The sequence below is a fragment of the Marmota marmota genome, unplaced genomic scaffold, assembly GCF_001458135.2.
Source record: "Marmota marmota marmota unplaced genomic scaffold, marMar, whole genome shotgun sequence".
Taxonomy (NCBI): domain Eukaryota; kingdom Metazoa; phylum Chordata; class Mammalia; order Rodentia; family Sciuridae; genus Marmota; species Marmota marmota.
In genome coordinates this window covers 5,105,634-5,118,475 of record NW_026000206.1, presented here as the reverse complement: position 1 = coordinate 5,118,475, position 12,842 = coordinate 5,105,634, and the positions used below count along the sequence as shown (strand labels likewise).

Here is a 12,842-nt window from a genome sequence, read left to right as displayed (position 1 = left end):
TCAGATTAGAAGGCCAAGGGTGTGGAGCCAAGGTTACACTTAATTCAAAAATGCTTACCGTAGTAAGGAGTTGTTGTAGTCCACCAATCTGGAAAGGAAAACAAGATCAGATTAGGAAGCAGGGGGTGTGAGGTCAAGGTTGAACTTAATCCAAAAATGCTTACCATAGATGGGAGTTGTTCTAGGCCACCAACCTGGGAAGGAAGACAAAGCCACCTTAGAAGGCAGGGGGTGTGGAGTGGAGGTTGGGGAGGGACCTGGTGCTGGAATCAGGCACAGGTGGTCAGAGAAGCTCTGTGCCTGGGGGAGAACAAGGCCTTTCTAGAGAGCCTCAGTGAGCAAGGCCATGACCTGAATCACCTCCACCATGGCAATGAGGTACACAGTCCCAGGGGAAGCTATAAGCTTTTCTGAAGGATGGCTCTCTGGTTAAAAGAATTTCTCAGTACATGCCTGAGGTATATGACATGAAAAATCCCTGTGCTCCCCTCCCACACGAGTCTTGGCCAGAGGAGGTGTTCCAGGAGCAGTGGCCCAGGAACTGCCTGACTGCTCCTCAACACTCAGGTGGAGCTGGCACTGTCCTGTCCCTCCAGGCTAGGAAGGAGGACGAACACTCTGTGGGCTCTGCTGCTAGAACACTCCATAGACCCTCTCAGAGCTACCAGCTGGAGCTGTGAACAGGAGCAAGGAGTGAGGGTCACCTAGAATTGAGGAGGCAGATGGACTCACCTGGGGTGGGAGTCTCTGTGGAAGACGGGACACCTGTGGGAGAGAGAAGGTTGGATCCAATGTATTACACAGGAGGCGGCAAAACTGGGACTCAGGTGGAAGATAAGGAGCAGGTCAGGCATCCATTCATGCTGGTCCCTTCCCTCAAAGGGGGAGCTGATTGCCCAAAGGATGCTCCTTGGAGGTGTCCAGGCAGATCCTGTCCCCTTCAGCCTCAAGGGGAGGGAGACCCTATCTAGATGTGGTGGTTGAGCTGAACCCACTCTTCCTCCACCTTGTGGCTTTTAGCCACTGACTCAGTAAAGCAGGGCCCCAGAACACAGGTCAGTCATGCACATGTGCCCATCTGCAGTCATAGCCCAGGAGCCTCCAGATGGACCACCCCACAGGGGTGGCCTCAGCTGAAGACCTCCCTTCCCAATGGAGCATTTGGATGCAGATGTGGCTCAGTGAGCAGGTGCCTCCCTCACCCGCTGTGCTGCATCACCCTCACCCTCACCCTGTCCCCTTCAGAGGGGTAAAGGAACCCAGGAGCGGAGGAGGGGATATGGGGCTTTTCTCCTTGACTCTTCTTTACACTTCTTCAAGGTGTGTAAGGTCTTGAATTCACAGTTTATTAACAACCCAGACCAGGAGCTAAACTGCAAGACCAAACCCGATTCTCAGCAAAGAACTAAGATGATTTCAAGAAATTATGAAAATCATAAAACTGTCACATGAGGAGAGTAACATGTCAGAAAGTCTTCCTCTCAGAGCAAAGCCCACCACAAAACACAGAAGCCATTTTGAGAGTACAACAGGATGCCCTGACGTGAGGCAGGACAGAGGGACCAAGTAAGGTTACCCCAAGGACAGAAGTCCCCTGAGTCCTGAGAGAGACCAGCATGACTGCTCATGTAGAAGACGCTGGAAGTTCACTGGAAGTTCTTTCTTATGTTCAAGCATGAAGTTGTTCACCTGTGAATAAGAACTCCTCCATCTCCCCCATCATCATGGGTCGGGTGGGTGCCCCTGCTCAGTGGCTATCTGCATTGATGTCATACTTCAGAAATCTGAGCTTTGTCTCTGCTGGTCTCCAGGACTCAAGGGTTTAAAGCAAATATCTACAGCATAGCTTTGGCCCTGGCCTGAGCCACTCTTTCTTTAGACCACAGAAAAGGAGGCAGGCAGAGACCTGTTTGGTTTAAAACTCTGATTCTCCTTACAAGTGCCAACTGACAAGGCACACCGTCAGCATGGCCTAGAGGCTCAGCCATTGCTGTAGGAATCTTCTAAAAAGGCAGCACCTTCAGCAGGGAGCGGGGTTCAAATATCCACCATTGCTGCCTCCCTCGTCCATTCCCCCAGGCAGGTGCTTTGCAGAAAGTCGAGGAGAGCATTGCGCTTCCATCCTTCTGTGAAGACTTTATTCAAAAATCAAGGAAAACTGGGTGTGGTGGTGCACGCCTGTAATCCCAGCAGCTCAGGAGGCTGAGGCAGGAGGATCTCGAGGTCAAAGCCAGCCTCAACAATGGCGAGGCACTAGGCAACTCAGTGAGACCCTGTCTCTAAATAAAATACAAAATAGGGCTGGGGATGGGTCTCCGTAGTTCAGTGCCCCTGAATTCAATCACTGGTACCAATGACATCAACAACAAAATAAAGTGGAGAGAAATGAAAGAAATATTTGAAGACAAATTGGGTCACCCAAATGTGCAAGGAAGTGGGCCAAAGATATAACTTGGAGAATTTCAACAGGAATTTTACATGTCAAGGAACCAAGCCTACAACATGAATGGTGGGGTAATGCGCGTGACCAGAAGTACACCTGTAGGCATGGAAACTAGCTAGCAAAGGGGTTTCTCTGCTTCCCTAGGAGCCCTGCATCCCTGAATAAACTGGAAGGGACAGAGCCCAGGCTAGGGTCCAAGGTCACATGTCAGAGGCTATGGCTTCATGTGCAGAAGTGGCAGCCGAGGTGCCCACCAACCCAGTGCTCCCCTTCTCCTCAGCTGCCAGATGTTGCGAACCTGGGCAGGACACTCAGTGCTGTGGCACAGAGCAGGCACTGGGTGGCATTGGGGATAGGACAGGCCACCCATGACTGCTGGGAGTCCCACAATCTCTGCCTAAGACCATGGACACAACCTGTCCCCAGGAAGGGTGTCAGTGCTCTCACTATCACTGGGACACAGGAGGCATCTCACGTGGACAGCTGGGGAGAGGCAGAGACATGGCCCAGAAAGTTCCAGGTGAGCACAGCAGTTCCTGGGGGTGGGTTTCACACTAACCAACCTGGCCTCCACGGGCACTCTCTTTACAAGGGCAGCCCCTGTCCACTCCCACACCCACCCCAAAGTGGGTGAAGATTCCTCGTCTCCCTTCTCCCAGGGTCTCCCCAGCTGACCATCCTGAGGAGAATGACCGCAGCAGCCCTGGCCTCCCATCTCCAGCAGTTCTGAGGGTCTGGAGAGTCCTATCTGTGGACTGCAGGGGCCTGGGGCAGGGCCTCCCCCTTAAGCTGTCTTGCCCAGGCAGGTGGCCCCACAGGTGGCACCTCAGCTGGTGCCATGACACACCCCAGAGTTCCCTGGGAAATGGCCACTGTGGAAAGCCAATGCCCTTCTGTATGTCTGTAGACCCACAGCAAAGGGGGCACTGGGCCCGACTGATGGGCCAGTTAGAATGACACCTTGGGCCAGGTGACCCTGTGGACCAAGGAGGAGGGGAGGGGACAGTCAGTGAGACAGGGACGCGTCAGAGAGCAGCACTCACAGGACGGGCAGTGGAGGGGCTCCTCAGGGAGAGGAGGTGCAGGGCAGCAGTGACCTCATGGGGCCCTTGTGAGGAGGCCTCACCCAGCCTGAGGGGCAGTTCCCAGCCCAGGGGGTCCTTCTCAGCACACATCCCACGGGAGCCACCTGTCTGTTCAAGGGGAGAACCACAGCGTCCCCACCCAGGAGCCAGGGCTCAGACATGAAGAGCAAGGCCAGGGCTCTGATCAGAGTCCATTCACGAGGTGAGAGTCCAGCGGGGCCAGAGGCTCACCTGAGCAGATGACTCCTGCGTCCTCCGGGTGTCCACAGTTATGGGAGAGCCAGCCATTGTGGCCGCAGTTCCACAGATAGGACTCATGCCCAGAGCAGGCCACATTATCCAGGACAATCGGTCCTGAGCCCTGACCAAACCGGGCATTCCCTGGGGCAGACACAGCCCAGCCACAGCCCAGCTGCCTGCAGACCACGTTGGCATCGTTGATGTCCCAGCTGTCATCGCACACGGTGCCCCAGGAGCCTCTGTACAGGACCTCCACCCGGCCTTGACACCGGTGACCTCCATTCACCAGTCTCAGGTCCAAACTGAAATCAGTTGTTCCTAGAGATGGGCATCATTTGTCATTAGGGAAGTGCTGTCAAAATCCCTAAGAGAGGGCTGGGGATGTGGCTCAGTGGTAAAGTGTCTGCCTGGCATGTACCAGGCCCTGGGTTTAAACCCCAGTACTGGGGGGAATAATCCCAATGAGATACCACCTCACTCCATCCAGGACACCATGATGAACAAGATACACCATGACCACTGCTGGGGACATATGGAAAGACCAAGCCCTCAGACACTGCCGGTGGGAACAGCAACACTCCAGCTGCTGCAGAAAATGGTTCAACGTCCCCACAAGTGACACACTGATTCAGCATAGGACCCAGACAACCCACTTCTAGGTCTATACCCAGAGGAATTGGGAATAGGCAACCCAGCCAAAATTGTATGTGCCTGCTCTGGCAGCACTATTTACACAGCCAACAGGCAGAGACGACCTGTGCCCATCCACAGGTGAATGGGTAAACAGAACGTGGCTCAACAAAGGTGGCATATTCCTACCACGGAATGGCTTCTGGCAGTGAAAAGAAAAGACACGCTCCTACATGCCAAATGCAAGTGAAAACCTGCTGAATGGAATAAGGCAGCCAAGAAAGCCAGGGCTTCCATTCACGGGAAATAACCAGGGAGGCAAATGTAGACACCGAGAGCAGAGCTGTGCTTACCAGAAGCTGGGAAAGAGCAAGAGCTGGGCAGGTCAGTGGGGTTTTAGTTGGGGAGGATGAAAGTTCTGGAACTAGACAGTGGTAATGGTATCCCATGGATGTATCTAATATCATCAAATTGCACAATTTTAAAAAGGTAAATGGATAAATTTTAGATTATATAATCTAAAACGGTGAATCTGGGCTGGGGAACATTGTTCAGAGGTAAAGGGCTTGCCTTTCATGAGGAAAGCCCTGGAATGAACCCCCAATATGGAGGATAAAAAGAAAATAACAAACTTGATGTTCTATAAACTTTTTACCAAGATAAGGTAACAAAAGGGAAATAGTATCAATGGGAGCTCCACATGATACACGTCTGTGTACATGTGTGTACACGTGTATAAACATAGTGGACATATATGAATACATGCATACTCCTGTACCCTGAGACAATTTTTAGTTTATAGAGAAATAAAAATCTGTATTAGGAAATTAAAAAAAGAGGAGCAGGCCCTGGACGAGTTCAGGCCACCATCAACTGTCTCCCAGTCTCTCCTCTGAGGGAGAGAAGCTTCCTGGTTCTCACAGCCCACATGGGCCCTTCTGCTTCATTAACGGCAAACAGTGGTCATCTCCAGGCCCGTGGACCTGTGCAGCGCCCTGGGCCCTGAGCCCAAGGGAACCTTCGGGAGCTTAACACAGCTCAGGAATGTCCCCGTGGAGGGTGTGAATTTGCTGATGTGGGTTTGGTGTGAGACCAGGAGAGCCCACTATTTGTCACCCTCTCAGAAGACCGGGGAAGCCAGGATGTCAGGGTGGAGGAGCAATGAAAGTGTGGGCGCTTTTCCCGTCCCTGGCTTGCTGGGTCCAGGACCCCAGTCTTATCACAGAGCCACAGGCAGGAGGAGCTGTGCTCCTAGGGTCCCTATGGGAGACAGGTGGACAGGTTTGGAGGACATGGAGAGGCCTCTGCACTCCTCCATGGACACTCCACTGACAGCTCAGGCTCTCACCCAGGGACACAGGACAGCTGGGAGCAGCGCACAGACACGGGAGGACACCTGGGAGAGGACAGGTGTCAACAGGAAGGGGGACGACAACCGGCTCTCCTTGGGGAGGGCTTTCTCTGCTGCTGCTCTGGTTTTGTTTTTTTGTGGTTTGTTTTGTTTGTTTAATAAATTTACATACAAAAGGAATTTACTATTAAAAAAATCCCCAAAGCCTCATACTACAAATTCCANACTCCTCCCTCTCCCCCATCATCGTGGGTCGTGTGGGTGCCCCTGCTCAGTGGCTATCTGCATTGATGTCACACTTCAGAAATCTGAGCTTTGTCTCTGCTGGTCTCCAGGACTCAGGGTTTAAAGCAGATATCTACAGCATAGCTTTGGCCCTGGCCTAAGGCACTCTCTCTTAGTCATGGAATCACAGAAGAGGGGCCAGGCAGAGGCCTATTGGTTTAAAACTTGTGATTCTCCTTACAGGTGCCACTGACAAGGCACAATGTCAGCGTGGCCTAGAGGCTCAGCCATTGCTGTAGGAATCTTCTAAAAGGGAAGGACCTTCAGTAGGGAGCAGGGCTCAAATATCCACCATTCCAGCCTCCCTCATCCATTCCCCCAGGAAACTGCTTTACAGAAAGTGGAGGAGAGCAACCACGCTTCCATCCTTCTGCGAAGTCTGTTCAAGAAATCAGTGGAGAGAAATGAAAGAAATACCCACTTGAAGACAAAATGGACCACCCAAACGTGCAAGGCAGTCTGCTTAAGGACATAACTCAGAATTTTTATATTAGATTTACACGCCAAGGTACCATGCCCACAGACATGAAGTCTGGAAAAATGCATGGGACCAAAAATACATCTCTGCACATGGAAAAATTGCTAGCATGATTTAACGTATGTGCAAAATGGGTTTCTCTGCCTCCCCAGGAGCCCTGCATCACAGAGTGAACTAGGAGGGACAGAGCCCAGGCTGGGATCCAAGGTCACATGTCAGAGGCTAAAACTTCATGTGAAGATGCAGCAGCTGAGATGCCACATCAACCCAGGGCTCCCCTTCTCCACAACTGCCAAGAGCAGAAAACTTTGGCAGGACACTCAGCACTTTGGCACAGAGGAGGCACTGGGTGGCATCGGGGATGGGGCTGGCCAACCAGGACTGCTGGGAGTCCCACAATCTCTGCCTAAGACCATGGACACAACCTGTCCCCAGGAAGGGTGTCAGTGCTCTCACTATCACTGGGACACAGGAGGCATCTCACGTGGACAGCTGGGGAGAGGCAGAGACATGGCCCAGAAAGTTCCAGGTGAGCACAGCAGTTCCTGGGGGTGGGTTTCACACTAACCAACCTGGCCTCCACGGGCACTCTCTTTACAAGGGCAGCCCCTGTCCACTCCCACACCCACCCCAAAGTGGGTGAAGATTCCTCGTCTCCCTTCTCCCAGGGTCTCCCCAGCTGACCATCCTGAGGAGAATGACCGCAGCAGCCCTGGCCTCCCATCTCCAGCAGTTCTGAGGGTCTGGAGAGTCCTATCTGTGGACTGCAGGGGCCTGGGGCAGGGCCTCCCCCTTAAGCTGTCTTGCCCAGGCAGGTGGCCCCACAGGTGGCACCTCAGCTGGTGCCATGACACACCCCAGAGTTCCCTGGGAAATGGCCACTGTGGAAAGCCAATGCCCTTCTGTATGTCTGTAGACCCACAGCAAAGGGGGCACTGGGCCCGACTGATGGGCCAGTTAGAATGACACCTTGGGCCAGGTGACCCTGTGGACCAAGGAGGAGGGGAGGGGACAGTCAGTGAGACAGGGACGCGTCAGAGAGCAGCACTCACAGGACGGGCAGTGGAGGGGCTCCTCAGGGAGAGGAGGTGCAGGGCAGCAGTGACCTCATGGGGCCCTTGTGAGGAGGCCTCACCCAGCCTGAGGGGCAGTTCCCAGCCCAGGGGGTCCTTCTCAGCACACATCCCACGGGAGCCACCTGTCTGTTCAAGGGGAGAACCACAGCGTCCCCACCCAGGAGCCAGGGCTCAGACATGAAGAGCAAGGCCAGGGCTCTGATCAGAGTCCATTCACGAGGTGAGAGTCCAGCGGGGCCAGAGGCTCACCTGAGCAGATGACTCCTGCGTCCTCCGGGTGTCCACAGTTATGGGAGAGCCAACCTCGGTGGCCGCAGTTCCACAGGTAGGACTCATGCCCAGAGCAGGCCACATCATCCAGGACAATCGGTCCTGAGCCCTGACCAAACCGGGCATTCCCTGGGGCAGACACAGCCCAGCCACAGCCCAGCTGCCTGCAGACCACGTTGGCATCGTTGGTGTCCCAGCTGTCATCGCACACGGTGCCCCAGGAGCCTCTGTACAGGACCTCCACACGTCCCTGGCATCGGTTTCCACCATTCACCAGCCTCAAGGCCAATCCAGATATAGTTTCTAGAGAAAACACATGATTTCTCATTCCATGCTGTTCCGTAATGGCCAAGGTTGTGTAGTTGTATGCAGACAATACCACTTCCCAGGGGCCAAGCTCCATTGTGAAATTTGAACCTCACTCACATCCTGGGCCTTGGACACCTTGCCCTGTAAAGGTCCGCCCTGTGACACCTCATTCCCCTGACCTCTTTGGGATGCACATTCCAGTTCCATAGTCCTTTGACGTGAGAATGGCCATTGCTCTGTCAACTGCCATGACCTGTGCAGAGTCTGCCCTGGATTTTAGCCAACCTTGCCACCAAGGCCTTCAAGTACAGATGACCCAGCCAGTTGGATCCCCAGGGACATCAAAGGCTGGAGATGACTTAGAGTAGGACCACCTAAAACAGGACATCAGTCCCACCCTCATATACCTGGAGACTTTTCTGGAAGATCATCTTATTCTGATCTTTCTAACCCCACGTTTTGTTTTGATTCAAAACTAACCTGAGAGCCAACAGTATTGTGACCCAAAGAGACAGAGTGGGGGAAAAAGACCTGTTGCCACTGTATCTGCAGGAGGCAGAAAAGAAGTGAACATGTGAAGGAATTATGCTTGGCCTCCAGATGGTAGGAAGTATCCTTCCCACTTTGCTTGCTGGAGAGACTCTAGAGATCATCCAACATGACCCTTCTCTAGTAAAGGCCTGGGCAGAGGCCTGATTCCCTCTACAGGGGACACATGAGGCCCCTGCTAAACAGAAGCCTGCTGATGTTAGGATGTCCTGCGAGAAGCTCTGGCATCTTTCTGGGGCTCCAAGGATGACTTGGAGTGTATTTTACACAAGCTCCTCTTGATTCTATAGGCAGAATGGTTGAGGTCAGTACAGAGCCATGGATATGGAGGAGCCAGCACGCTAGACTAGAGAAATGATTCCACTGATCTCTGTCCCAAAGTACACAGGCTCTTGAAGGCCCCCATATTCTGACTGATTCCTTCCCATCTACAAGGAAATGAGCGATGAAGGAGACTGCCAAGCTTTCTGTTGAGAAGGCATCAGTCCTTGCAGTAAGCATTTGCAACACACCGATCACTCTATCCCTAAAAGGTTTCCTGAGGAAAAGCCAAACCCATGGTTATACTTGGCATTGTGACCTACAGAGAGGGACTCATACAAAATTATTCATTACCTATTGCAAAGGAGGTCTCAGAGTTTGCTATTTTTGGCTCTGTGTGTTATAATTGTAAAAGGTGAAAAGCAAATAAGACAAAAAAAAAATAACAGGAAAGATAAGTCTCGGAGAAGAATCAAGACCTGGAAGTAGTGGGGCTGGGGCTAGGGCTCAGCGGTTGCCACTTGCCCGGCATGTGTGAGGCACTGGGTTCGATTCTCAGCACCGTATATATATAAATAAAATAAAGGTCTATTAACAACTAAAAAAAAATTTTTTTTAAAAAAACCTGGAAGTAAACTGAAATCTATTGAGATGTCATTCCTGATCTGGATTTTGTCTTGCTGCATGAGAAATTTAAGAAACCTGTCTAGCCTTGGGCCTAAAAGGCTATTTAGGGAGAAAATATCTCTGTTCACACCTACGTATGACCTGTACAGAACTTCTGGGGATGGAACCAAAAATAACTTATCCTACTCTTGTCCCTCTGATTTCTCTTGTCTGATTGCATTGGCTAGTATTTCCAAAACAATATTGAATAGCAATGGGGTTGGAGGGCATGCTTGCCTTGTTTTTTGCTTTCATGAAAATGCTCCTAATGTTTCCCCTTAAAGTAAGTTATTGACACTAAATCTATGTGTTCAAATTGCTCCAAAGACAAGAGCTGACTGGTGCCAGGGCTTGGAGAGGAGACAACTGGAGAGCCATCCTAACCTGCTGCACCAGAGCTCTCAGGTCTAAGTGACCTACTGGGCTTCTACATGAGATGTCTGGATCTAGAAGAAAGTCGACCACCCTCCACGTGGAGGGGCAGCTCTGAGTAAGCCCTGTGCTGTGTCGCAGGCAGATCAGCCCGACCCCTGCATTCCCTCACGCTCATCCCTAGTTGGTCCATTTGCACCCAAGGACTTTTCAGGCCCAGCTGCCGTTTCGATTACATAACAAGGTCCTCAAAGGAAACCACGGCAGACAAGGGAACAGGTTCTCCTCTTGGAGTTCCTGCAAATAAGAAAATGTGGACTCTTAGGAAGGGTTGTGGCTAAGTTTGAATAAAGCCAGTCTCACCCTCAGCTCTTGTGACATTTATGTCCTTAACCACAGAGAAGAGAAAGAGAAGGTAAGATCCGGGACACCCCATTGGCCTGACACACAGATCACTGGCATTCCTCGCTGAGCTTGCCGACACCTGGGCAGGCCAGAGGCCTTGGGATGAAGATTGCCCTTGATCTTGGCTTATCAAGAAATGGCAAGTGGGACGTGCCTTCCCTTCCCTAAGGCCATACTGCCAGAGTCTCAGGCTGTGTTGACTGAGCTTCCCGGGTCTCTCACTGAGGTGCCCCCAGGGGAACGAAAGGGCCTCTGATGCCCACAGTCTGAAGGATCATGATTTCCAGGGTGGCTTGACATGGGCTCAGAGACAGGGCGTGCGTGAGGATGCGGTCTGAGCAGGTTTGTACCTGGCTCTTTGGGCTCTGTAACCCAAGATCCAGCACCTGAGGCTGGCCAGAGGTCAGCATGGATGGGTGAGAACCACAGGGCACTGAGCACAGCAATGAGACCCCTGAGGACAGGACACAGGGTTCCACCTTAGAGATCCTTGGAGATGCCTCTCAGCCTCAGGGACATGATCCGTGAGAGAGATGTCCACTCAGGCCTGAGGCCTTCTTCAGAAGGAGGGCTGATCACCCCATTCCAGGTACCCTCAGAAATGGACCCCTAGGTTCACGGGGGCCTGAGCCCACAGGGATCCCACGTGACAAACATTACCATCTGTCGGGAGTGTCGTGGAGGGCCTCGAAGCAGCTGCAGAGGCAGAGAGGAGAGGACATTGGTCAGGTGCCGGCCCTCACTTCAGGAAGGGGGTCTTCTGCTTTCTCAGCCTTGGGAGCGGGGGCTGGAAGCTCGCATGCTGACGCCCCCTCCTTTGCTAAAAGGCTGCATATTTTTCCTTGTGAAACCCAACACCCATCTGTCACTTGGTCACCCAGGATGCCCCTACAAGCATTTTTTGCTCTTGTCACCACCCTCTCCCTCCTCTGCTTCCAGTCTCCACCAGTTCAGACGTCAAACCGGAAATGACACCCTCAAATGATAACTATTTGCCATCACTCAGATATTCCTGAAAAGGTGACCCCACCCAGGGAGAAAGGCAGTTTCCAGAGTCGTATTCTGGGCAACACTCCCTCAGGGCCACCGTTCTTAGGTGGGGTCACAGTGACACCCTGCAGAGCTGGGCTGCACAGTCCAGACCACATGGTAAGTGCCAATGGACAGTCTAATAGAAACCCCTCTTCTGGGGGACACAATAGACCAGCATCCCTGAGCCTTCTTGTGCAGTAAGACCCCTTGGTGTTTGACAGGTTCCAGCACCGTGTGAACCAGGAGATGCAGCCCGGGATGTGCTGGGCTGGGTCAGGGTCTCTCTTTTCCACCCATGGTGTGAGCATCCTTGTGTTAGCATTTAATTCCCAGTAAATAGAACATCTTGGCCAAACCTTGATGTGATTTTAGTTCACATTTAAGTAGTAAGGACCAGCGGCTGGCCCATCCTTCCCCACCTTTAGAGGAAGGGAAACTGCCACTTAGGCTGGTGATGGTCATGCTGCTCCTCATCAGAGCCAGTCCACTGTGGGGTGGCATCAGCAAGCTCCGAGGCTGAAGCTGGCCTCCATCACTTCCCAGCTGTGGACAATAGGCGGGTCCCTTGATCCCTCTGACCTCAGGGTCTTTGTGAAAGGGATAGTAGTTCAGATCCTTTACCACCAAATAAGGAACCACTGATGGCAGAGCAGGTAACTGCCAAGTGTACGCACACACGTGCACACACACGCATGCAAGCCCGCCCACACGCGTGCACACGCGCACAGGGGCTAGGCCTTGGGGTGGCTGCGGTGCGCTGATAGTTGCTCTACCTGAGCACACGACTCCCGCGTCTTCCCTGTGGCCACACTCGTGGTTGTACCACCCATCATGGAGGCAGCTTGACAGGTAGGGCTCCCCTCCTGAGCAGTACACGGCGCCCAGGAGAATGTTCCCCGAGCCCTGACCAAAGTGAGCCCCGCCCAGGGCTGACACGGAATGGCCACAGCCGAGCTGCCGACAGACGACATCTGCATCCTGGGTGTCCCAGCTGTCGTCACAAACAGTGCCCCAGTAGCCTTGGTACAGGACCTCCACCCGGCCCTGGCACCGGTCACCGCCATTCACCAGCCTCACAGGTAAACCTGCATCAACACAGCGGGAAGCCCGGGTCTTGGCACTCTCTGCCCCCTGCCTTACGCCACCTAGCGCTCCCTTTTCTCATTCTTAGAGCACCTTGTGCTGTCCCCATCACTGATTCTCCCCCCTCAGGACCTTAAATGTCACTGTCTTTGCCGTCCTCCCTCTTTCCCCCTGGAGATCCTCATGTCCTCTGAGAACTCCCCACACAGAGGACCCTCCAAAGCCACCACTCAGGTCCTACCCAGCCCTGACAGTCCCAGCCCTGAACTCCACACCAAAATTTCAGTGGCCTCTAGGATGTCCCATC

At 52.9% G+C, this 12,842-nt stretch overlaps 1 protein-coding gene across 1 annotated transcript in view; it reads right to left on the bottom strand.

The window, feature by feature from the left end:
* Dmbt1 (deleted in malignant brain tumors 1) overlaps positions 1-12,842 on the bottom strand; it is a 170,912-nt gene that overhangs the window by 151,295 nt on the left and 6,775 nt on the right. The window contains exons 4-10 of the mRNA XM_048791448.1: positions 12,226-12,612; positions 11,081-11,116; positions 7,838-8,161; positions 3,760-4,095; positions 733-765; positions 165-194; positions 59-88 (exon numbers count right to left, since the gene is read on the bottom strand). Coding sequence (XP_048647405.1) covers positions 59-88; positions 165-194; positions 733-765; positions 3,760-4,095; positions 7,838-8,161; positions 11,081-11,116; positions 12,226-12,612 — 1,176 coding nt within the window. The remainder of the gene's footprint in view (positions 1-58; positions 89-164; positions 195-732; positions 766-3,759; positions 4,096-7,837; positions 8,162-11,080; positions 11,117-12,225; positions 12,613-12,842) is intronic.